At 47.3% G+C, this 26776-nt stretch overlaps 1 protein-coding gene across 1 annotated transcript in view; it reads left to right on the top strand.

Annotated features, from left to right (window-relative positions):
* Positions 1–26776, top strand: part of HSPH1 (heat shock protein family H (Hsp110) member 1) — a 735818-nt gene that overhangs the window by 151689 nt on the left and 557353 nt on the right. The window contains exons 6-7 of the mRNA XM_078656001.1: positions 21568–21701; positions 26128–26372. Of these exons, the coding sequence (XP_078512127.1) occupies positions 21568–21701; positions 26128–26372 (379 nt within the window). The remainder of the gene's footprint in view (positions 1–21567; positions 21702–26127; positions 26373–26776) is intronic.

Here is a 26776-nt window from a genome sequence, read left to right as displayed (position 1 = left end):
GAAAAGTCTTCACACCCTTCAGCTTCAGCGTCAGGCTTGGCGCTGAGGAAAGAGCCACCGGTGGGTCATTTATCTTCAAAACTACTGTCGACGGCGGGCTCGTCGTCGAAAAGAAGTCCAGGTACGTCGACAACGTCGAAGGATCCAGCTCCGTCGTCGAAATCCCCTTCGAGGGAGGTCATTCCTCCGTCGGCGTCAACTGGGCGACGTTCGGCGTCGAGAAATGTGACTCCGCCACCGTCAACCGGGCGACAGTCGGCGTCGAGTTCCAACGCCCCTCCGCCGTCGTCAACCCGGCGACGATCGGCGTCGAGGGAGGTCACTCCTCCGCCGTCGTCATCCAGGCGATGACCGGCGTCGAGAAGTGTCACCCCTCCGCCGTCGTCTAAGAAAAGACGTTCGGCGTCGAGGACCAAGACCCCTCCGCCGTCAACAGCAAAACACCGATCGGCGTCGAGGAGGCAGTCTCCGTCGACGCTTCGTCGACGCTCTGCGTCGAGGGTGACCAATACCCCTCCGCCGTCCTCGCACAGACATTCGACGTCGAGAGAGAGGGATCCGTCGACGGCCGGTCATCGCCGTTTGACTTCGAGGGAGGCTCCGTCTACGGCTGCTCATCGCCGTTCGACGTCGAGCGACCATAGATCCTCTCATCGATCGCCGTCGAGACATTCGATGTCGAGATTGATGGCCCCACTAACTCCCCGAAAGCATTCGGTGTCGAGAGAAAGTCCTATGACGCCGGAACGCTCGACGTCGAGACATTCAGAAAGAGCTCGATCGTCGTCGAGGAACTCTGTGATCATGGTTACGGAGTCAGCTTCTCGTCATTCCACTTCACAGTCTTCTGGCTCCTCAACAACATCCTCAAGATCCAGAAGTCCTGTCCTCAGATCTCTTGTGCGTCAGCCAGATCCTTCGGCTGCGGAGGTCAGACTGTCACCCAGATGGTACAAGTCATTGGATCATTGGCGAGAGTCAGGGGCTACCAAGCGTATGCGCAAGTATGTCAGTCCGCAGCACAGATCTCCTCTCCAGAGGCTGGTGGATGAAGTGGACAGGCGTAGTCCTCCCAGTCGCCAAGCAGACAAATCGCCTGTGAGAAAACCAACCAGATCCCGCTCTCCCAGAAGGGAAGATCCGGTTAGATCTCGATCTCCCAGAAGAGAAGATCCGGCCAGAAGAGACGATCCGGTCAGATCTCGCTCTCCTAGAAGGGAAGAGCATCCAAGAAGATCACGTGAGAGGAGGCACGGTGCTCACCGTAGACGTCGAAGAACTCCGTCTACTTCATCTACCTCTTCTACCAGGTCTTCCAAGAGGGATTACTCTCCCACGCTGATGAATAGTCCTATTTCTAGATCCTCTCCAGTGGATGACATCGGCACTTATCTAGATGTCCTGCAAAGAGGAGCTCAGAAGCTGAGCATTGAAATGTCTGTCCCCCAGGTTGCTACGACAGTAATTTTTGAAACTTAGCACAAAAAATCTGTCTCTCATCCACTGCTGCCTTTAGTCCCGGGGATTATGGAGCCTGTCAAGGACGTTTTCCTAACTCCAGCAACCATTAGAGCGGTACCAGCCCGCATACAGAAGAAATACAAACCAGCTTCCTCTGACCCAGTTTTTGTAAAATCTGACCCTCCAGCAGACTCTGTGATAGTGGCAGCGGCAAGAAAGACGCATGCAGGTGCTGCTTCCTCTTCAGTACCACCAGATAAGGACAGCAAATCACAGGACTCGTGGGGTCGCAAAGTTTGCAATTCAGCTGCCTTCACGCTGAAAATCTGCAGTGCGGCCGCGCTGTTGGGTAGATACGATAGAGCCTTATGGGACTCCATGGAAAGGTTCAAGTCCAAGCTGCCAAAGGAGGACCAGAAGGACTTCGAAGAAACAATGACGGAAGGATGTCTGGTGGCGAACCAGTTGATAAGCACAGCAGCAGACGGTGCAGTGCTTGCGGCACATTCCTACTCACATGGGGTTTGTGCCAGGAGGTCAGCTTGGTTGCGCATCACAGGGCTGAAGCCGGATGCTCAGCAACGCATCCTTAATCTTCCTTTTCGGGTTCCTCTCTCTTCGGAGAACATGCTGACGAAGAGATGACTTGTATGAAGTCAGAGCTGGATACGGTAAAAGCGGTGGGTTTGGAGAAGAAAAAAGAGTTCAAATGCCGCTTTAAGACCAACAAGGGAAGAGGGGCTCAACAGATGGTTCAAACCCCTCAGTGGTCCCAGAATAAGAACCAGGGAAAATCCCAGTTTCGAGGCAAATCCAACAGGGGTAGAGGAGGTCACCAGCAGTCCTCTACCACCACGAAAGGAGGAAAGGCTTGAGCAGTGGCTTCCTCTGGCGTTGTTGCCCACTCCAGTGGGAGGAAGTGCTTCACAACACCTGGCAGAGTGGGTCAGCATCACAAGGAATCAGTGGGTGCTGAATATACTGCGCAATGGATACATGCTACGTTTCCGTGCGCTTCCAAAGAACATTCCTCCAAAGAACTCTTGCCCTCACCAGCTAAGCTTGCTCCGAAGAGAGGTGAAAGTTCTGCTACAAAAAGAGCTATAGAGGAAGTTCCTCCCTCTCAAACGGGAAAGGGAGTCTACTCCAGATACTTTCTTGTCCCCAAAAAAGATCAGGAGGACAAGTTCAGACCCATACTCGATCTGCGTCTCCTAAACAAAGTCATTGTCAGAGAAAAGTTCTGCATGTTAGCTCTTCACCAAATATGCCCACATCTTCAAGCCGGAGATTGGATGTGTTCGGTGGATCTGCAAGATGCATACTTTCACATTCCGATTGCACTGCGGCATCGCAAGTACTTGAGGTTTGTCGTAGGAAGCAAACACTACCAGTACAAGGTGCTACCCTTCGGACTCAAGTCCGCACCACGAGTCTTCACCAAATGCATGGCAGTGGTGGCAGCTTTTCTTCAAAAAATGGACTCTTCATCTATCCATACCTGGACGACTGGCTCCTAAAGGGCCCGTCTCCGGTACAGGTAGCACACGATCTGCAACCTTGCCTACACCAGTTGCACAAGCTCGGTCTCCATGTAAATCTGGAGAAGTCAGTCCAGCGGCCGACACAGTCCATCCACTACCTAGGCTCCGTTCTGGACACAAAATTGGGAAAAGCGTTTCCTTCGGAGGAGAGACTTTTTTCCATGAGGCAGAAGTGTGGGATTCTATTAGAGACTCGGCTTCCAACAGTCCGGCAGGTAGCCTCCTTGCTGGGTTCCATGGTGTCCTGCATTTTTCTCATCCCGAACGCCAGGCTGAGAATGCGGCCTCTGCAACAGGCTCTCGAAGACCAGTGGGACCAGGCGACAGGGCGTTGGGAAGATCGTATCACTCTTTCCCAAGCAGCGAGGGATGCCATCAAATGGTGGAATTCGGACAAGGAATGTGCTGGTGGGAGTACCTTTTCACCAACCTCTACCAACTCAGTCTATAGTGACAGATGCCTCTCTACAAGGCTGGGGAGCGCACATGGGTCCCCTTCAGATTCAGGGTCAGTGGTCTGCGCAGGAGCGGACGTACCACATCAACATGCTGGAGCTCAGAGCGGTGTTTCTGGCTCTCAAAGCTTTTTTTCCAGCGATCGAGTCCAACTCAATCCTAGTTCAGACGGACAATACAACCACCTTGTTCTATCTGAACAAGCAAGGAGGCAAGCGGTCACGCCCTCTCTCCCGGGAGGCTCAAACCATCTGGCACTAGCTTCTCTCTCAAAACCTCTCAGTGGTGGCGGTGCACCTTCCAGGCGAGTTAAACATCAAAGCAGACACACTCAGCAGGCACTTCAAAGATCAGCCAGACTGGGTGCTAAACGACGAAGTGGTAGAAGAGCTTTTTCGTTGTTGGGGTCGTCCAGCCATAGACTTGTTTGCGGACGAAGAAAACGCAAAATGCCACGCCTTCGCATCCAGATTCCACCGGCCAGGGACGCAGGGGAATGCTCTCCTGATGGATTGGTCGGGAACATTTGCTTACGCGTTTCCTCCCCTAGCTCTGATTCCGAAGGTAGTTTCCAAGCTGCTCAGGTCAGACATGGAGATGATCTTGATAGCTCCGGACTGGCCACGGCAGTGGTGGTACCCGGACCTTCTGCCTCTGTCTGTGTGTCCACACAGACGACTTCCTTGCAGACCGGACCTGTTGAGCAAGATGAACGGGAGGATACTGCATCCCAACCTCCCATCACTGAACCTGACAGCATGGCACCTGAGGTCCTGCAATATGGGCATCTGAACCTGCCTCCCGAATGTATGCACATTTTAAAGGAGGCTAAGAGACCTTCCACGAGAGCGTCTTATGCGTTCAAATGGAAAAGGTTTTACATATGGTGTAGGGATCATCACCTAGATCCTACTAAAGGGCAGGAGGAGGTAATCCTGCCATACCTCCTTTCCTTGGCAACTTCTGGTTTGAAATATGCTTCCATTAGAGTGCATCTGTCAGCCATTGTAGCGTACAGGAAATCACCTAATCAGATTTCTTTCTTTCAGGTTCCGGTGGTTAAGGACTTCCTCCAGGGTTTAAAAAAGGTGTACCCCCCTGTGCGAAATCCTTCTCCTCCTTGGGAATTGAACCTGGTTTTATCCAGGTTAATGTCACCTCCTTTCGAGCCCATCCACAAGGCCTCTTTGCATCTCTCTTGGAAAGTAGCCTTTTTAGTGGTGATTACGTCAGCGCGCAGAGTAAGCGAGATACAAGCGCTCTGTGCGAAGGAACCATATACTGTTTTCCACCACAATAGAGTAGTCCTGAGAGCTCATCCATCCTTCTTGCCTAAGGTGGTTTCTGATTTTCATATAAATCAGTCCATTTCCCGCCCTTCGTTCTTTCCAAATCCTACGACCCCGGCTGAGCGGTCGCTGCACTCCTTGGATCTTAAGAGAGTGCTCAAGTTCTATTTGGAAAAGACCAAGGGTATCAGGAAGACGGATCAGCTGTTTGTGAACTATGGTTCAATGAGAACGGGCTTTCCAGCGGCCAAGAGGTCCATCTCCAGATGGATTGTCTCCTGCATTAAATTGGCCTATCAGCTTGCAGGCAGGCCTTTATTGGTATCACCCAAAGCGCATTCTACCAGAGGGAAAGCGGCCACAGTAGCTTTCTTACATGACATTCCAATGTCAGAAATATGTAAAGCTGCAACCTGGAAATCAGTTAATACCTTTACTAGGCATTACTGTCTAGAATCTGATTCCAGGGCTGATACTCAAGTAGGGCAAGCCTCCTTGAGAAATCTGGGTAGCCTATATCCTTCTCAGGCTTGTTGATGAGATTACTGTCTTGTCATTCCTTTGCCCGCAGGGATGAGGAGAGGCTCACTATTCTATTCTAATGCTTATGACTATTGATGAGGATCCCCTGGAAGAGAAGGATTAGTTACTTACCTGTAATCCTAGTTCTCTTCCAGGGGTATCCTCGTCAAAGTCATAAGCAACCCGCCTCCCCGGGCAAAGGATATTCTTTAATAAGGAGATATTGTTAACCTATTTGTTACTTGGTTTTTTCAGTCTCCGAAAAGAACAACTGACCTAACTGTCACCCCTGAGGCATGATGGGATACTGGGGGTCATGAGTGCCTTAAAGGCACGGTGTCAGTTTTTTGTAGTACATACAGCTACAGGTTAGCTTTTCAGTCTTTTTAGACTGTATGTTTGCAATGCAGCCTGGGAGCTTTCTATGCTTTCAGTGAGTTCTAAGAATTTCTACTGCTATCTAAGCATTAAAACAGTTTCTAAACAATCTTGGGTGTTGTTTTTCATGTTTCTAATGCACATTATTCATGTATAGTGGAAATTCTTCACAGCATATTTCAGCTCTAATGTGATTTGGCTGCTATTGCATTATTTTATATATATATATATATATATATATATATATATGTGTATATATATATATATATATATATATATATATATATATATGAGTATATATATGTGGGGCACATATAACATAGTGTTTCCGGGGTCCGGGGAATATTCTAATGCTTATGACTTTGATGAGGATACCCCTGGAAGAGAACTAGGATTACAGGTAAGTAACTAATCCTTCCTCATCGAGCAGCATACCACAGGCAGTCTCGGACTTCAGAGTCCAGCCATCTGCCACCGAGCCCTATCCAGGACTTACAAGCCATGTTGGCAGACTATAGACAGCGTTTTCCACCACAGCAGGTCGTTTCTCCACTCCAGCCTGCAGCAGTTCTGGACCCTATTCCTCAACCTGAGATTCCAGCACCTAGATCTCCGGACAGGGAACCTCAGCAACCTACTTTGCCTACCCAGACTCCAGATACTCCTTCGGGCGAAGAAGTAGATTTCAGCTGCCGGTAACAGTGGAACAGTAGGAGTGTTTTCTTCACGATTTTAAAGAAGAAACTAGGAAGGTGTCCAGGGCCATTCCTATTATAGACTATATATGGAAGGAGGGCATCAAAGTAATGAAAAAACGGCATCTGTACCTGCCATACTATCACGTATTGATAAAAAATATCTCGCTCCTCTTGGAAGACCTTCATGCCTTACTGGACACCCGTGGCCAGATTCAGTCATTTGGCAGGCCGCTCAACAAACGATCAAAAAACCCAGCCACTCCCATCACTACGTCACCAGATAAAGAGGGTCGTCGTTTGGACCTTATCGGTAAAAAAATTTCCACCATGGCTGCCGCCTCAATCAGGGCAGCGAATTCTTTGGTGATCATAGGACGTTATGATCGCCAAATGTGGTCAGACATGGCTGGTTTGATTGATCTAATCCCTGAGGATAAATGACAGGAGGCTCGGAAGATTTTGATGGAAGGGGAGCGTGCAGCTGCAGAAACCATCGACTGCGCTTTGGACTTTGCAAATACAAATTTCAGACAACTGGCAGGAGCTGCAGTTATCAGGCGTCAGGGCTGGCTAAAGGCTACCACCTTTCGACCTGAGGTCCAACTTAAAATTCTGGATATGGCCTATGATGGCGAGTCTTTGTTTGGGAAACACATAGACGAAGCCCTCCACGCAATCAAAATGGACACTGATACTGCAAGATCCCTGGCTTCCCTGCAGTACAAGCGGGGATCTTTCAGAGGAGCTAGAGGACGTGGATATTCCTCAAGAGGAAGCTATTACCAACAAAACAGACAATATCAGCCACAATACCGGTAGAATTATCAGCCTTCCTACCGTCAGTCTGGTACGGCTAGTTTCTCTCGCCAAGGAGACCGAAAACGCTCCAACAATCAAGGGCGAGACACTCACAGAAAACAGTGAGATCAGCCATGTGCCACCCTTATTTCCTTCCCTCCCTGTGGGCGCGAAAATATCTGCCTTCCTACACCGGTGACAACAGATTACATCTGATCAATGGGTGCTAGACCTCGTCCAACATGGGCAACCCTAGAGTTTCTCACCAAACCACCAACTACTCCGCCCAGGGGACCCCCTCGTCTTCACTTACTGTTCAAGGAGGTTCATTCTATGTTCCTCAAGAATGCTATAGAAAAGGTTCCAGTTCATCAGAGGCGGACAAGCTTCTATTCCCGTTTTTTCCTCATAAAGAAGAAATCAGGGTAATGGAGACCGATGGTGGACCTGCGCAATCTCAACAGATATCTCAAGAAGCAGGGTTTTCGCATGGTCACTCTTTCAGAGATTCTCAGCTGCCTGAACGAGGGAGATTTTATGGCTTCTTTGGACATGGAAGACGCATACTTTTTAGGTGTTTTTAATCCTGTAATATTGTACACTGTTCAGTGTTTCTTGCCCGCTTACCTGCACGTTAAATTGTTCCCCCACCGCTATTTTGCGGATCTTTTCCCCACATCATCGCCTATCACCGCCATCTTGGGGATAGTTGGGACGTTTGGTTTTTGGCCGCCATTTCTAGGGCAGCGTTCTAGCTGTCAGGAGGCTCATCACGACGTCTATTTAAACCAGCCGTATGCAAGCGCGCAGCGTGCGCGTCGTGGGCGCGCCGGAGGCTCGCCAGAGGCGAGCCCATCTACGCCCATCCACGACCAGCCGGGACCAGGGGCCATAACCCCTGGCCATTTTATCAGGTACAGCAAAGCTGCTTTGATACAGCTACAGCATGCTGGGGATCTACCCTCTCAGGAATGCATAACGCTACTACAACAAGAGGGTTTGTACAAAACCACACGATTGAAGGAGGAGAGGAAAAATGGCCGGACTGATACCATCTTGAGGTACGGCTTATTAAATACCCGCTCCCTGCAAAAGCACAATTTAGAAATATTCTCACTATTACAGGGTGATGGCCTTGACATTCTGGGAATCAAGTAAACGTGGCTCGAAGATAACTCTAACCCAGATTTGGTGGCCTCTCTTCCCCCGAACTATAAGGCTATCTGCCTCAACCGCCCGGGTACCAAGAGAGGAGGGGGGGTTGCGCTCTTTCACAATGGCCACTGGCGGACAGAAAGGGTGTGTGCAGAAAATTGTGGAGGAGCAGAGGTACTGGGAGTGAAATTTGAGATGGGTACCACCTGCTGGGTTATTTTATTGGTATATCGTCCTCCCTGGGCTAAACCAACTTTTTTGGATTCTTTTATGGAAATTGCTCATGATTTTAGATCCCGTTATGAAAATCTACTGATTATGGGAGATTTTAATTTTCACTGGGAGCTTTCCCCAAAAGAAGGGCAAGCTCTTTATTTAGAAGAGGCCCTTGGGGCCATAGGGATGACTCAATTGGTAACTGGCCCTACCCATGTCAAAGGTCATACCTTGGACCTGGTTTGGACCACTGATTCTATATCATGTCAGCTCACCACTGCACCGTGTGTCTGGTCAGACCATTTTTTAATCACAGGCCAGAAGAAGCTTGGTAAGGGGGTATACAGGCAGAAAATGAAGTGGAAAACTGTTAGGAGATGGAATCATATAAATAAGGAAGATCTGATAGGACATCTAGTGAATTCCACAGTTTTAAACATGGCCAACGAGAACGTCGAGGCTGGTAGCCAAAAGCTCCTCGATAAACTGAAGAGAGCCATTGACGTAGTCGCCCCAGCAGAGAGGGTGAAATGGGTGGACAGAGGACCGGGGGCACCTTGGTTCGATGAGACCTTAAGAGCCAAGAAACAGGCCCTCAGGAGATTAGAAAGAGCGTGGAGAAGGGATTATAGCACGGTGGCACGTAACCGTTATTCACAGGAATTAGTGCTGTATAAAAAGGCTATCCTGTCCCGCAAAGCAGCTTTCTTTGAGACAAGAATAGCGTCAGCTCGTGTCCCACAGAAAGAAATCTTCAAAGTACTTAATGAACTGAAAAATGTTAAAGAACAGAAACCGGAGTTCTCCCAGGAAGACTGTCAGAACTTCCAGGATTTCTTTACAAGTAAAATTGAGGATCTTCAGGGTGAAATAGCCCGGACCCCTATTTTTGACTGCCCACCTTGTACTCTGCCAATTACCCAGGATGTACACCAATCTCTTGACACTTTCCCCTTGATTACTAAGGAGAGGTTTTCTAGTTTGGTGGAGAGAGTAAACTCAGGCTCTCAGGCAGATCCCTGCCCCCCTAGTGTTTTTAAGGTGGCTATTTTGGGTTGCGAAGGAGATGTTCTTACTCTCCTAAATAAGTCGTTGGAAATGGGACAGGTTCCGACGTCTTTTAAAGAAGCTCGGCTGATTCCGCTCCTAAAAAAGCCAGGGGCGGATGCAAAAAACTTTAAAGAATTACAGGCCCATCTCCCAACTACCCTTCTTAGCTAAAGTAGTCGAGCAGCATGTTCTGACACATCTGTCACAACACCTGGAGACCTGCGACCTACTAGAGCAAAATCAAGCTGGCTTCCGTAAACATCACAGTACTGAGCTGGTGATGGTGTCCATTCTGGATGAATTACGACGCAGAGCTGACAAGAAGATCCCCGGGGCCCTGGTGATCTTAGATCTCTCAGCCGCGTTTGATACGGTGTGTCACAATCTACTGTTGAAGCGTCTGGGAGATCTGGGCATCGGGGGGACCGTGTTAGGCTGGCTAACCTCCTTTCTGCAGGGAAGATCGCAGAGGGTCCAGTTGTCAGACTTTGTCTCCACTGCAGCAGCCATAACCTGTGGGGTTCCGCAGGGGTCAGCTCTCTCACCGCTCCTCTTTAATATATATCTCCAGCCACTGATTTATGCTCTTAACCACATGGACTGTCAAGTCTATAATTACGCCGACGACACCCAGATCATCATACAAATCGAGGATACATCGGGAGCCCAGGATAGATTACATAACATCTTAAAGTTCACAAGCAATTGGATGTCCACCAACTCCTTAAAAATCAACCCAGAGAAGACCGAGGTGTTGCCCATCACCAGCTCGGGTAACCCTTGGAACGATCGCTTCTGGCCAAAGGAGCTGGGTAGGACTACGGTACCAGCTGCGGTGGTGAAAAGCCTGGGCATCCACATTGATGGGAATCTGTCAATGAAAAATCAGGTGTCGTCGGTGGTGGGTACATGCGTTGGCCTCCTTAGGCAACTGCGCAAAATCTCGCAGATGCTGTCTTTTTCTACCTTGAGAACTGTGGTGTCTGCAACAATTCTAGGCCGTCTCGACTATGGAAACTCTCTTTATGTAGGACTCCCCCAGCAACAACTCTCGAGACTACAAATCGTGATGAATGATGCTGCTAGACTGATTTTTGGAAAGTCTAGAAGAGCACATGCCTCTCCTCTCCTATGCCAATTACATTGGCTCCCAATTAGGCAGAGGATTATATTTAAGGGCATGTGCATTGCGCATAAGGCAGTCTATGGCAATGCCCCCAGATATATCAAAGACAGGTTGATACATTATCTTCCAAAAAGAACGCTGCGCTCATCCGAGGAGTCTTTTTTGGTCTGTCTTCGCTATCGCATGACTACCTATGGTGGACGTGCTTTTTCAACCACTCTACCGGCAGTCTGGAATAAATTACCTCTCTGCCTGAGGAAAGAACCAAACTTACTGTCCTTTAGGCTTAAGCTAAAAACGACCCTCTTCCGTGAAGCTTGGGGCTTGGTATGATCTGGGTGACTTTCCCTCTGCATTGATCAGTTTCACACCATAAGCGCTTAGAGACCTATTGGTGATAATTGCGCTATATAAATTGAATAAATAAATAAATAAATAAATAAATAAAATCCCAATTCACCCAAAACATCGAAAGTTTCTCCGTTTCACTGTGACTGCCGCCCATTATCAGTTCAAAGTGCTCCCATTTGGCCTCAAATTGGCTCCAAGAATTTTTACGAAGTGCCTAGCTCCGGTAGCGGCAGCACTACGCTCTTCAGGGATCCAGGTCTTCCTGTACTTGGACGATTGGCTAATCAAAGGTTCCTCAAAGTACAGAGTATAGAACGACATAACAACGTGTCACAATCTCTTTGCATCCCTGGGTCTCACTGTGAACAAAAACAAATCCCAATTGCTGCCAAGAAAAATCCTACCTTTCCTGGGTGCACGTCTGGATACAAAACTCTGCAGGGCATTCTTGTCTCAAGAAAGGCAACTCCGTCTGCAGAAATTGGCCATACAAGTGTCAAAAAGAAAGTCTCTTTCTGCTCGCCTATTCGCTTCACTTCTAGGAATGTGTTCTTCGACGATAAATCTCATCCCACTAGCACGTCTGAGAATGCGGCCTCTGCAGGAGGAGCTACGTCTTCAGTGGGAGCAAGCGACAGGTTCCTTCGACGACATCATCAAGGTAACCCCATGCATGGTAGATGCTCTAGAATGGTGGGCACAACTGCGCAATCTAAAACAAGGACTCACATTCTTGCAAACTCCTCCGGATTTCGTTCGGAAGACAGACGCGTCTATGGAGGGCTGGAGAGGACATCTCCAAGACCTACAAGTGCAGGGCAGATGGCCTCAGAAATACAAACAATGTCACATCAACAGTCTAGAAGTGAGAGCCATCTTTCTATCCTACAAGCGTTCCTTTCCAGAATCGCAGGATCTTCAGTCCTAGTCCGAATGGACAATTACACCAGCATGTTTTATATAAACAAGCAAGGGGGAACACGATCAGCTACACTATCAAAGGAAGCTCAGGAGTTATGGGAATGGCTAACACTTCACAACATAACTCTCAAAGCGGAACATGTCGGAGGTCTTCACAACACCCTAGCGGAGAAGCTCAGCAGATCCTTGTCAGATTGCCACGAATGAGAGCTGGACAACACTCAATTGGTCAGAGTGTTCCAGGCATGGGGCAAGCCAACGTTGGACTTATTTGCGACTCACCAGAACAAGAAATGCCTGTATTACGCCAGCTGATACCCTCAACAGGGATCAAGAGGGAATGCCCTGTCCATGCAATGGTCATGGATTTATGCTTACGCCTTTCCTCCGATCCCATTGATTCCAAGAGTGTTGCGCAAAATGAAGCTGGAGAGCTGCCGTCTCATTCTAATTGCTCCGAGATGGCCCCGCCAGTATTGGTTTCAGGAGCACATGTTGCTATCACAGGAGCCTCCAAACAAACTTCTCCCGGCTCCAACACTGCTGTCACGCAACGAGGGTCAGATACTTCACTGAGACCCTCAGTCTCTGAAATTACACGCATGGCTCCTGACTTCTTAGAGTTTCAGCACCTCCAAATTCCTCAGGATTAGCGGGACATCTTGAAAAGGGCGCGAGCCCAGAGCACATTGAAGACTTATCGCCTTAAATGGAAGCGATTCTGCTCATGGTGTATCTGAAACACTTTGCACCCGATTGAAGCTCCACCAGAAAAAATTCTTCCTTACCTTTTACATTTGGCTCGCTCTGGTCTTTCATTTTCTTCTATAAAGGTCCATCTAGCGGCTCTCTCCGGTTAAACCTTCCCCACCGGAATGGGAGCTCAACGCGGTCCTCTCACAGCTGATGAAGCACCCATTCAGACCTATTCACAAAGCCGACCTCAAGTATCTAACATGGAAGGTCGCCTTACTTCTAGCTCTGACATCTGCCAGAAGGGTAGGAGAAATTCAGGCTTTCACTATAAAAGAACCTTTCTTGCATTTCTCTCAGGATTATGTCACTCTCGGAACAAATCCAACTTTTATACCCAAAGTGCCTTCTCAGTTCCATTTAAATGAGCCAGTGAAATCGCGAGTGTTCTTCCCAAATCCGTCAACTCCAGCGGAAAGAACATTACATTCTTTGGACATCAAGCGATGTTTGAAGTTTTATCTTCATAGGACAAAAAACTTCAGAAAATTAGATCAGTTATTCGTGGCTTATGGCCAGATTACGCTGGGACAAGCTGTCACTAAAGCCACAATTTCCAGGTGGATAGCCTCCGCAATCCATTTTTGTCATGTCAAATCTAACAGACCACTACAAAGAAATGTCAGATCTCACTCTACAAGAGCTGTAGCGGCGTCTACAGCATTGTTCGCAGGAGTGACATTGGAGAATATTTGTCGTGCTGCGACATGGAAGAATGTCCACACGTTTACAAGACATTACTGCCTGCAATCGACAAGTCAAGAAGATGCGGCAGTTGGTCAATCGGTCTTACGTCATCGGTTTCCTTAAAACAGCTTCAGGTAACCAGTGTTCATTCATTCTGTAGTTAAAATATGCTTTCTATATATCTGTGTATTATAAAGATGTGAACATATTTCAAGTTGCCTATTTATTATGTATGATGTTGAATGAATGAATGAATGAATAAGGTATTTATTGAGCGCACGGTGGCCAAGCGGCTTCCTGGCACTGAGAGCTCTACTGATCAGAACAGAACAGGGCCGAGGAAGTTAGCCGGAGTATGCCTGGGCAAACAAGAAAGTCTTGAGCGCTTTACGGAAGTGTGAAAAAATGGGAATTGAGCGCAAAGATAAAGGGAGGGAGTTCCAGAACCGGGGGGCAAGAACAGAGAATCTGGTACCACCAGTGCGGGATTTGCAGAAGCGGGGAACAGTGAGGAGGGCAGAACTAGAGGAACGGAGGGTACGGGCAGGGGTGTAAGTGGAGATCAGGGTATTAATGAACGCCGGAGCAGAGCGATCAACAGCCCGGAAGACTAGGCACCCTAATTTAAATAGGGATCTCTGCAAAACAGGTAGCCAGTGAAGTGATTTAAGAACAGGAGTGATGTGATGAGTTTTGGGAAAATGAAAAATAAGACGAGCAGCCTGATTTTGAATTGCTTGGAGACGGCGAGTTTCGTAGGTAGGGATGCCCACGAACAAGCTGTTTCCATAATCAAGGCGGCAAGTAATAAGGGCCGAAATGATAATTTTAAGGGAATCCAGGGAAAAAAAACGAGAACTTTTTCGGATCAGACGAAGAGAAAGAAAGCAAGAAGACACAACAGAGCTGACCTGGCCGTGCATTGACAGGTCCTGACTGACCTTAATGCCCAGCGTTTTAACAGAAGAAACCGGGGTAGGGGGGGACCAAAGATGGGGGGCCAGAAGGCAGAGGACCAAGGACTGGATGAGCCACCAGTCAAGACAAGCTCGGTCTTGTCTGGGTTGAGCTTGAGATGATTGGCGCTCATCCATCCGGAAATGAAAACCAGAGTGGAGCGAAAAAATGATAAAGAGTGAGAAGAAGAGGAAAGATCAAAGACGAGCTGGAGGTCATCTGCGTAATTATACACAGAGACCCCCAGGTCAAGAAGAGAAACAATGAGGGGGCGAATATAAAGGTTAAAAAGAAGAGGAGAGAGGGAGGAACCTTGGGGAACCCCACAAGACACCGGAAGGGGAGAAGCGGAGAAGCCAGAGAGGTGAACAGCTTGTGAGCGACCTGTAAGAAAGGACGCAATCCAGGAAAGAGCAAAGCCCCGAATGCCCGCTGCGACGACACGGTCAAGTAAGATGGTATGATCAACCGTGTCGAACGCAGCGGACAAATCGAGGAGAACCAGAGCTTGGGGGGAGTTGGTATCGGCCTTGGCTTTCAGCTCGTCAAAGACCGCAAGCACCACTGACTCCGCAATGTCCTTTACCTGGGCCTGCCGGAGTATCTGTTACAGCGGCTCCAGGTGGCACAGAACGCGGCGGCAAGAGCCATTTATGGCTTAAATAGGCGTGCTAGTGTGGCGGGTCTCTTGCAGGCCTTACACTGGCTGCCTATCCGCAAGCGCATCATCTTCAAGACGCTGACTCTGGCCTATAAGGCCCTTCATGCCGGGGGCCCGAAGTACCTTCAAAGGAGAGTGTCGTTTTACCATCCGGCCCGTGCTCTCAGATCGGAGTCACAGTTCCTGGCTGTGGTGCCACGTGTGAAAAGAGCCCGCATCGGAGGTCGTTCCTTTGGACTGCTGGCACCACAGCTGTGGAACTCTCTGCCGCTGACACTCCGGGCGCCACCAGCCTGCTTGTTTTTAGGAAGGGTCTAAAGACCTGGCTGTTCACTTTATAGGCTTCTTTCCTTCCTCTCACTGTATTTCCCCTTTTTGTTTTATTGCCGTGTTATGTTGTTTTACCGTAGGTCTCGCTGTTAAAGCGCCGGGATACTCTTTTTGAGTCGCCGCGCGCTATACAAAAATAAATATAACATAACATAACAGAGTGGCCCGAGCGGAAGCCCGCTTGATGGGAAGCGAGGAGATGGTTCTGCTCAACGTAAGAGGAAAGACAAGAGGTAACATAACTTTCAAGAGTTTTGGCAAGATAGGGTAAGAGAGAGATGGGTCTGAAATTAGAGAGAAGGGAAGAATCCAGACCAGTTTTTTTGAGGATAGGGAGGACAATCGCAGATTTAAATGAGGAAGGGACCAAACCAGTGGAAAGAGAAGCATTAAGAAGAGAAAGAGGAATGGTAGGGCAAGAGGTAAAGAGAGTACTCAACACGCGAGCCGGAGCACAGTCGGCTGGAGAGCCGGACTTGATTTTAATAAGCAAGGCAAGGAAAGAGTCCAAGGAAATAGACGGGAAGGAATCAAGGGAAGAATTGGGAACAGGGGGAGCAGAATAATGGGAAGGGAGTTCAGAATTAAACCATTTGTGGGCCTCGTGTGGGCGAACAGACTTGACTAACTTAAGAGGGGCAACTAGGTCACAGGAAGAGGATAGCCAGTTGCTGACTGCAGCGGCCTGGATGTCAAGAGGAAGGCCATTAAGGTCAGGGGGAGAAGATGCAAGGGAGAGAGAAAGGGAATGCAGATCCGCGCGGTTCCAGCTGCGGGCAAGAATATTCTTAGGGCGAAGGGGTTTGTGAGGGGAGCCAAGGTTGATAGTAAAGAAAATGAGAGAATGGTCAGACCATGTGCAGGGAAGAATGCTAGGGGGAGAGACTATGTCCTGAGATGACCAAACTTGGTCCAATATATGGCCGAGGTTGTGGGTAGGAACAGAAACATGGGACTGGAGATTAAGGCACAGCAGAGTGGCCGTGAAGTCTTTGGACGCCAGGTCCTCTCTGGGATCACCAGGCCAGTAATTGAAGTCTCCCAGCAGGAGAACCGAGGAGTTATTAACTACAAGTGTAGCAAGGAGTTCCTGCAGGGAGGCCACAAATAAGGGCATACTCAGGGGGGGGGCGGTACACAAGGACGACTGTCAGAGGGACGGGAAGATTAGTGGAGCGGGCAACCAAAAAGTCCACGCCAGCTATAGAAGGTTGGGAAAGAAGCTGGAATTGAAGACTGGTCCGAACAACCATGGCTACACCCCCTCCGATCCTGCCGTCAGGGCGATCGGCCCGGAGGGCATAATAGGAATCGGGGAGGATGGCCAGGATATCAGGAAGGGAAGCCTCTGAAAACCAGGTTTCTGTTAAAAACAGAATGTCAGGAGAATCAGAGGTAAGGAGGTTGAATAATTGCGATTGATGCTTGCCTGCCGAACGAGTGTTGAGGAGGCAGGCAGAGGCAATATGAGAGGAAGAAGAAGTAGTGGTGGAAGGCATAGAATCCTGGGAGTGCAAGAAGGGAGTAGACTGCAGGGAAGCAGTACGGCCAGGATGAGGGGCGTAAATACCTAAGGAAGTAAGATGCTGCGTGAGGGACAGGGGGAGAGGCACATCAGCCGAGCAGATGAGAAGCTGCACGGATGAATATGCAAGCAGAGGGCAGAGTGTAGGGCCCCAGGTCCCGGCCTGTCGCGGACGGGCGTAGACGGGCTTAACTTCGGCGCGCCTTCGTCGCGCCCGCTGCGCTCGTCTGCTGCGCGGCCGGGATAGAAGTGCCATGAAATAGGCCACAGGAAGCAGTAGGGGCGTGGCAGGGGGTGGAGGGACAGAGGAGCTGCACCGCCAACCCCAGAGCAGCCCAAGATGGAAGCCACGCCCGTCCCCACCCCAGTGACCTGCCCGTCAGAGGGGGGGAGAACGCTCGGCGTGGGGCGCTCGGTAGCGTGAGCCCAAGGGGGGCGAAGTGGCGGCAAGAGGGGTGCGCGGTGACCAGAGCGCGGCCCCAGGACAGGTAAAGTCAAAGTCTAAAAGCGTTTTTTTAAAATGCCAAGTTGCGCCACAGCAGGTAGCGTTGTTGCTCCCGGCGAAGCCTCCGGAGGTCTGTGTGACAGGAGGAGCTGGGGCGGGACTCGCCAGGCCCGGAAGAATTAGCTAGGGGGGGAGGGACAGAGGAGCTGCACCGCCAACCCCAGAGCAGCCCAAGATGGAAGACACGCCCGTCCCCGCCCCAGTGACCTGCCCGTCAGAGGGGGGGAGAACGCTCGGCGTGGGGCGCTCGGTAGCGTGAGCCCAAGGGGGGCGAAGTGGCGGCAAGAGGGGTGCGCGGTGACCAGAGCGCGGCCCCAGGACAGGTAAAGTCAAAGTCTAAAAGCGTTTTTTTTTAAATGCCAAGTTGCGCCACAGCAGGTAGCGGTGTTGCTCCCGGCGAAGCCTCGGGAGGTCTGTGTGACAGGAGGAACTCTTCCTGGTTAATATTATATGACTACTCTTTAGAATCTAGTCATGTTTTATCATTATCAATGCACTTACTTCACACTTGTTGGTTGGTGAATATAATGGTTATGGGAGTGTATCACTATAAGTCTCCCACCATCCGCAACCGACCCTTACCTGGCATACTGCTTGCTACTCTGATTCAGGATTGTGAATCTATGAAATATACCCCAATACTGGATAAGAAAACAAGTTACTTACCTGTAACTTCAGTTATCCAGTATTGGTATCTTTCATAGATTCACATGCACCCACCCTCCTCCCCGGAGAGTCAGTTCTCTAATTTTTGGGATACTCATTTCCCACTTGTGCTAACGAAAATCGGAGGAGAACTGGCTCTGCAGAGAGGGTTCTAGAGGGTGCTGTAAGCTGATTGGTTAGGACAAAATTCTTAGTCCTTTTAGCATAATGAGGTAGATAGGCTACTGCAGTTTAGGCCCCAGGCCTTTCTCTTAGGCCTATTACTATAATTTACTTTTGCCACTGCTTTTTTATATACCGTGGGACTCCCGGATCGGCGACGGGGAATGATTCAGGCATGTGAATCTATGAAAGATACCAATACCGTCTGTACAAGTCGCTCCTAGGATCGAATTCATCTTGCATACCCTTAATTCCGCATTGCAGACTACGCTTGCGCCCGTTACAGGAGCAACTAGACAGGCAATGGCGCCTGGCAGAAGGCACTTTCAAAGACAAAATAATGGTCACTCCTCTCATGAGGGAGGAGGCCAATTGATGGACAATCAAAGACAATATCTCAAAGGGTCTCAAGATTACTCCATCTCCCTTGGTTCTGACCACGGATGCCTCGCTGGAAGGCTGGGGTGCTGTTTTACAAGACCTGCAGGTGAGCGGTCATTGGACGCCCGAGCAGTGTACTTTGCACAACAATCTTCTGGAGCTCAAGGCAATTCATTTGGCTTTGCAGGCTTTTCTTCCGAGAATTCGGAATTGCACGGTACTGGTTCGTACGTACAACACGACGGCCATGCATTACGTGAACAAACAGGGCGTAACAAGTTCTCAAGTTCTTTCAAGGGAGGCCCAAGAAATATAGGAATGGGCAATTCTCCACAGAGTTTCTCTCTCAGCAGAACATCTCCCAGGTACACTCAACACGACAGCGGATACTTAAAGTCGTCTGTTACGAGTGGGAACTGGATCAGGACACTCTCGACGGAGTCTTCGCATGTTGGGGCACTCCGTCCATAGACCTATTTGCAACCCCAGACAACAGGAAATGCCAGTTCTATGCAAGCAGGGATCACCATCGTGGCTCATTGGGGAATGCTCTTTCCTCCAATTCCCCTGATTCCGAGGCTAATCAGGAAACTCAAGACGGGACCCTGCGGAATGATTTTGATCGCACCTGCGTGGCCCCGCCATTTCTGGTTCACAGAGCTTCTCCTGCTCTCTCAGGATCATCCAATTCACCTACGGCCCATTCCATCTCTATTGACAGTGTCCCAGGGCCAAGTGTTGCATCCAGACCCGAGCTCTCTCCAATTGACAGCGGGCTCCTGAGCACCGGGAATTCCAGAGTTTAAATATACCTCAGGAGTGTAAAGAAATATTATCTCAAGCCCGTGTACCAAATACGAATAAGACCTATGGCGCGAAATGGAAACGTTTCTGCTTATGGTGCCACTGACCGAATCTCCATCCGTTATCTTCTGCTCCTCACCAGATATTGCCTTACATTCTTTCTCTAGCTAAGTCAGGCCTGGGACATTCCTCCATCAAGGTACACCTGGCGGCTATCTCTAGATTCAGGCGGACAGCTTCAGGTCCCTCTCTCTGGTCCGCGAGGATCGTCAAACAATTCCTGAAAGGTCTTTTCAGGGCTTTCCCTCCATTTCGGCCTCCGCCTCCAATCTGGCAACTCAATTTGGTTCTGGCTCATCTCATGAGACCTCCATTTGAGTCTATTCACAGAGCGGATCTGAAATTTCTATCATGGAAAGTGGCTCTCCTTTTAGCCTTGACTTCGGCTAGAAGGGTTGGGGAACTGCAAGCTCTTACCATTATGAAACCTTTTTTTTACAGTTCAAAAAAGACACTCTAATCCTAAGAACAAATCTGAAATTCATTCCAAAGGTCTCTTCGGATTTCCATTTGAACGAACCTGTGGTTCTGAAATCTTTTTCCCCTCGACCTACGTCTCCAGCAGAAAGATCTCTGCATTCCTTGGATGTCCAAAGATGTCTAATATTTTATCTTGAATGGACTAAGGATTTCAGGAAATCTTAAAGCTCTTTGTTGCTTATAGTGCTCCGCCGGAAAGGTTTTCCGCTGTCTAAACAAGGCATCTCACTTTGGATTTCCAGTGCAATCTATTATTGCCAGCAGGCGGCGGGTGAGCCGTTAGAAAGACATGTACGAGCTCACTCTCTTCGCTGGAGTCCCTATCAAAGACATTTGTAGGGCAGCTACATGGAGCAGTGCCCACACGTTCACAAAGCATTACTGCTTGGACTCTTCCACAAGGAGTGAGGCGGCAGTTGGACAAGCGGTCCTGAGGAATCTCTTCCAATGAGCGGTGAGCTTTCCTTACTATCCCTCCTTCCTATGATTGCACATTTTGTATCTCATAATGTTTACTGACTACTGTTTCAATGGCTTTTGCTTCTTATAACAGTATGGATACTAATGTATTTTTGATGCTTATTTCACAAAATGTGCTTTTCATTGCTTACTGCTAGCTATTCTGATACAAGCTATGGGAATCTATGAAAGTTCCAATACTGGGGAAAGAAAACAAGTTACTTACCTGTAACTTTGGTTCCCCAGTATTGGTAACTTTAATAGATTCCCATGCGCCCACCCTCCTCCCCTGGGAAAGCTCAGCCTTCAGCAAATGTGGTTACTGTTACACAACGGCTATGAAAATCTGAGTCCCTGAGGTTCTCTTGGGAGGGTTCTATGGGGTGATGCTAATATGATGGGTTGTTGCAAGTTCTTTGGTCTTTTTTACAAAAAGAGGTGGATATGCTACAAAATGAGATGAGGCCTAGGCCTTTCTTTCTCTTTTGTACCTACTGCTATGGTATTTTTTGTTTACCGAGGCTCCAATTCCGACGACAGGGAATGATGCAAGCTATGGGAATCTATGAAAGTTACCAATACTGGGGAACCAAAGTTACAGGTAAGTAACTTGTTTTCTTTAGATGGGAGCCTGCAAGATTTCATGAGTGAAAGCCATTCTGCCGTCTTCACCTGTTGAGTTCTTAGCGTCGATTGGTGTCTCAATGTCAAAGTGCCTCTCGACATTGACAGCCTCCTCCGAGTTCATATGTGTCCTTGATTTCGAGCATGTAGGTGCTGTACCTTTCTCGATGTCCTCAAAGTTGAATGGGGAAGTTGTTTCTCATAGGATCTTCTGCTTTTGGAGAAGATCCTATGGCGTTATGTGTGTGTTTTTCCGTACATGTACGAAGAACAACTACTGCAGCACTTACTTTTATGCTATGAATGCCAGTGAAGGCTGTTTCCTGCAGCTCGCCTTTATTTGTAGCAGAGTAATGTATTCTCAAATACTGAAGTAAGCAACTTGTGGATGTGTTCTCCATCTTTTCCTATTGACTGGCCTGTGCACATTAGTACAGAAGGCCATTTGCAGGACCTAGCATTTTTCTCTTACCTAGCTAAATCAGAATGCCGTAAGACATTATTGGATTGATTAATGTCTTAGTGATGGATTTTTCCTATTTTTGCAGTTGCTTTGAACTATGGAATTTATAAACCGGATCTTCCAGCGCCCGAAGAGAAGCCAAAAATAGTGGTGTTTGTTGACATGGGTCACTCAGCATTTCAAGTGTCTGTCTGTGCTTTTAACAAGGGAAGACTAAAGGTACATTCATACTGTTTACAGCAAAGTATATCCAATGTTGTGATACCAGAAAGTTAGATTTGCATGGCAACATTGTTTTTTGTTTGTTTAGCTCTTCTACAGTTGTTTAACCTGCCTGATAGAAAAACATTTCGTTTTCTTCTTGCCTCTATATACACATCAGTTAGACACTGCTCTCAACTACTTCAGCAATGTATATTTATATAAATTTACATTCTCTGTTCTTTGGGTTGGTAATCTGTGTTATATTTTTACTTGGAGGAATCTTTTTCGCTGTCCTAAGTTTCCCAATGATATTCATAGGCAGTAGCAAATATCCACACATGAGGTATCCTCTGAGCACATTTTGTTCAAAATTCTTCTACATAGAAATACATAAAAATTTTGTGCATTTAGCTGAAAATAGTATTGAATTATCCCCCCTCCACTTCCTAAAACCTCAAAGTAAAGAGAATCTGTAGCCTCTAACTGGTGGAACACACATTGTGTTAATGTGTACTGTATCTTTAAGGAATTAAAGGCTTCTCCTAATGCAGTGCATCATCAGTGAAGCAGTTTGTTTTTCCCCCCTCCCCTGCGAAGGATCGCTGAAGACTTTGGCCATTTTAAGGTGCATTTCGGCAAAAAGAATGATTTCTCATCTGTAATCCCAGCTCTCTCCTGGGGTAATGTCCATTGAAGACAGACAGACAGACAGACACACACACACACACACACACACACACACACACACTCTCTCTCTCTCTCTCTCTCTCTCTCTCGGAACGTTTTCTTTGACTGTATACATTTCTTTCACAAACCCTTTTTATAAGTAGAAAGATGAAGGAAGAGAGGACATTGTAGCCCTATATGATACTATTATAAAAATGGGAAAGGGCGTCTGCACCTTTCAAGTGCCCAGAGTCCACCAGCATCCAATCATTTTCAGCCGGTGTCAGTTGCTCCAGTACTTTTTTTCCGGCTCCTGTTGACAAGATCTTGAAACAGTAAGCTCGGCGTTTTTGCCGTTTTTTCCTCCCAAGATTTCACTCAGAAACGTTTGACAACTACATATTTGACAGATTTCATCACCACCTGTGTTGTTCTGTCATTTTCTGTCAGAAAACATTTCTCATTTGTCAAATAAAATGTCATATTTATTTGATAAGATTCCTGCCTGTGGAAGAAAGAAGACCAAGTCAGACCGTCATGACGTCTGCATCATATGCTTTCTTGAAAGTCACATTCCTGACAAGTGTTCACACTGCAGGAAGTTTTCCAGGTGCACCCTGAGGGAAGGAGAGAAAATTATCCTCCATGGAACAGAGGAGCGACACAGGTAGCAGCAACGCAATCTGTAGATGGGACGCCACTGGAGCGAGGAGAGGGTCAGTCCTCTACCAAGGCTCCTCCACCTTCCTCTGAGGACTCCAGGCATGGGAGATCCAAAAGAGAAGCCAAGTCGTTTCAGGTCAATGCCGAAACAAGGTACAGTCCCTACATGTTCACCATTGAGACCTGGGTCAAAATCGAAGAGGAGATGACATTTGATGTCGTGACATAGGAGATTGTCATCAAGGGGTACCACAACGTCAGTACGTAGGAGAAGTTCGGCATCATAGTTTGTCTAGTCAGTGCCTGGAATGTTCCTCTTTTTCCCCCTTGTGGCGTTTTTCATTGCTGTCGCCTTTGGAACCACCGTTTAAACAAACACCCTTAAAGTGGAGGAAAGAAGCCCTGGTAGGATGAACACAATGCGTGTGTGTATGTCTCATCTGTCTTATAGATTTCCAAACCATCATAAAGCATAACATATGCTTAGTGATGCCATGTGGGTGTCTCAGGGACCGTTTATGTGTGCCACGGGGAAGAGTAGGGAGAATCAGGCCTTTCAGCCTTGGAGTACACCAGCTCCAGAAAGGGCGGAGCTGCCATCTTCTTCTGTCCCAGGTGTGACCATGTCTGGCTGATTCCCCCTACTCCCTTCAGTGCCCCAATCTGCTATTTAGTTCACGGGTGTTCATTCTTCTGGTTGAAAACAAAACGATTAGTGGCAAAACATCTCCCTTGCGAGTCAAAGCACTCAAATAGTAAGACATTCCACATCGACACATTTAATGCTGCGACAGTTAACTTCAAGGCAATCGTGGTTGAGGGTGTTGGGAAAATCTTATCTGACTTCCAGTGTTTCTCTTTCACAGGATCTTCAATAATATACATAAACATTTGTCTACCCTTGTGCTTCATCCCTAAACACTTTTCAAATTGGAGATATAAACTCTCCAACGAAGCAAAATAATGAAATGCTTATTTGCAGGCATAATTTGCTTTACTTGCATTTCTGCACGCTTAAAAACGAAGGCACATCATCAATAACCCTAAATTAACTTAAAAGTGCTTTAAAATACATAGAGCAGCAATGCTGCTCAGAAAAATGTAATCTTTCCATTTATTTAAAGCGTGGATAATGAAATGAACATGTTGTCAATCATAGGCATTCAGCGTAGCATGAAAAACAAACACTGGCAAAGCCAATAGGTCTGACGTTGGCTGCTAGATTACTGGTAATTCTTTTATTTGTTTGTCATGGTTTTCGTAGAACCGTATCGTTTGGGAATATTTCAGGTCCTCATCAATCATATAAACAAATAAATAATTATCTACTGGCAAAACTAAAACCACAACACAATCAGAGAGGGTAGGGTCCAAGGGAGATATTTATAGACCACTCACAGTTATAGCCCCTTAAACGAAACACTGTATACAAAAATAATAACTGTGGGTCTGGGGAAACTCAAAAATTCTGTGTTCAATCAATGTGTCTAAACCATTACCTGATGCGCTAGGACCCATCACTCTGTGATATGGAATCCCATCAGTTACTCTAACTGGACCGCCCTGTTGATCATCATTTGGGCCAGTCTCAGTAAAGCGGTGTATCCACCGCGCATACTCAGTACACACCGATAGATGTAACCAAAAAAGCAGTGCACAAAGAATAACAAGTGAGGTGAGTGATTAAAAATGGATAGTGGTTTCAAAGAGAAACTTTAATAGAGAGCAAACCACTTCCAAGGTTAAAAGACGTGAAAAGCAAAATAAACAGTAGTTTCAACAAATATCTACTGCCTGTTAGTGGAGGTCGACATGTTTCTGCAGTTGTAGATACAATATGTATCTCCTGCTTCCTCAGGACCAAAATTATATTTTGCTACTGCTTGTACAATGTGAGTGTGTGTAGAACAAAAATTAAACAAACATTAGGATATCACCTGATAAGGCCTTCTCAACGCTCCTGTTAAGTAGAAGCTAGAGTTTGAGAGACCGGCGCCGCTCCTCGCCTGGCCACAGCTCAGGAATCGGGGGCACCGCTCTGTCCGTCGATACCCCAGTCAGGCATCTGCGCTGTACGGGAAACTAAAACCACACCTTATTATAGTGCTCCCTGGCACTGAAGGGAACTACTTTGTGTGTGGGGATGTTCCTTGTGAAAGGGTGGCATGCTAGTTCCCCTTAAGCTTTAATCAAACTTAAACAAAAGTCTTTCAACAAATATGTACATGTGTATATTACGTAAAACTACAGTCAATAACATTATGGTTAAAATGCAAAACCTAAAAAAATATTAATAGTCCCCCATTCATGGTAAGCTTGCAAATGATACCTTGCATCTGCTATGACCTAAAATCATTGACATTTATATCCTCAGTGGATGATCAAACATGTGTAATGCAAAGGGTTTGCATGATAATAGAGCGCAATAAATGGAACCAGATCACGTTGTGCTTCTCTGTGGAACTGAACATTACCCAGAACTGTGTGCAGTTAAAGCTGGGCCCCAGCAATACCTGGCTGCAAGGATGACATGTGCTGCATTTTCTCCTCCTCTCTCTCCATTAGTTTATTTTTGCTGGAAGTGTACCCATTAGACTCTTATGGAAATGAGCCAAAACAAATTCCTCCCAGCAGAACTACCTAGGACCCAGACACTGATAGCGAGCCACACTGGAAAAGCTGACGCTTTGTCTGATCCTTATGTTATCATTTAGAGTCTCCCTGCTATTTTAGGGATGCTGTGATGGCTGTGCCACACTAATCTATCCTAACATTTATTGAATAGTAGTCAGGCTTAGTAGATCTGGTCATCCATCACCTTAGTTGGATGGCATACAGTGAGCATGTTATAATGGAATTGGGTAATTTTCTAATTTCAACCCTCGAATTGCGCATGCAGTGGAAAAATCTGTAACTACAACAGACAATTTAGTAAGTCAGTCACTTTGGAACCTTATTAGAGCAATTACGATTTCAAAGGGCAGCAGCATTCAGTTTCTCAAATCCAATGTGTAGCATTTGAAATGTACAATAATGCCTGGACAAAATGAGATAAGGCAGTGTGGGTAATCTAGTAAGCAGAAATAAAATAGGATTCTTTACTAATTTCTAGGTTATCGGTTCCTCTTTTGATCCTACCTTGGGTGGAAGAAACTTTGATGAAAAGATAGTGGAATATTTTTGCTCTGAATTTAAAACCAAGTACGGACTAGAAGTAAAGTCCAGAATCCGTGCATTCCTTCGTTTGCATCAAGAATGTGAGAAACTGAAAAAACTGATGAGCAGTAATAGCATGGACTTACCTCTCAATATTGAATGCTTCATGAATGATCGTGATGTCTCTGGAAAGATGAACAGGTGAGCCTGAATTTTCTTTTGTGAGAAATCTATTTTGCTAATGTACACATATCTCCTCTACAATCCAGCCTGTTCAGAACTGTTGCTGTAGAAAACTTAAACCTGTTGCTCAGTTTAAAAGTATACTTATCTCATGTTTGTTAGGTAATCCCCTTCCTACTTTATTGTTCAATTTAGTGTATTTGCTTTACTTTATTTGCCCAGTACTTGTCATCCATTCAATTTGTTTCTGTCACAGTTTCTGATGCGTAATTCTGCCCGCAAATTACTCACCTTCTGATTATCCCCAGGTACTGATTTTTCTGAGCATTGCTCCTGCGTGCCAGTAGGTGGCTTTGTATAGCTCTGCACCGACTCCGTCCCTTCCCAGAAGTGAGGTTAAAGCCACATATAAGTAACACCCC

Source organism: Lissotriton helveticus, chromosome 8, assembly GCF_964261635.1.
Source record: "Lissotriton helveticus chromosome 8, aLisHel1.1, whole genome shotgun sequence".
NCBI lineage: Eukaryota > Metazoa > Chordata > Amphibia > Caudata > Salamandridae > Lissotriton > Lissotriton helveticus.
Note: the sequence above shows the minus strand (reverse complement) of the source record. Positions and strands in the feature narration are given on the sequence as shown.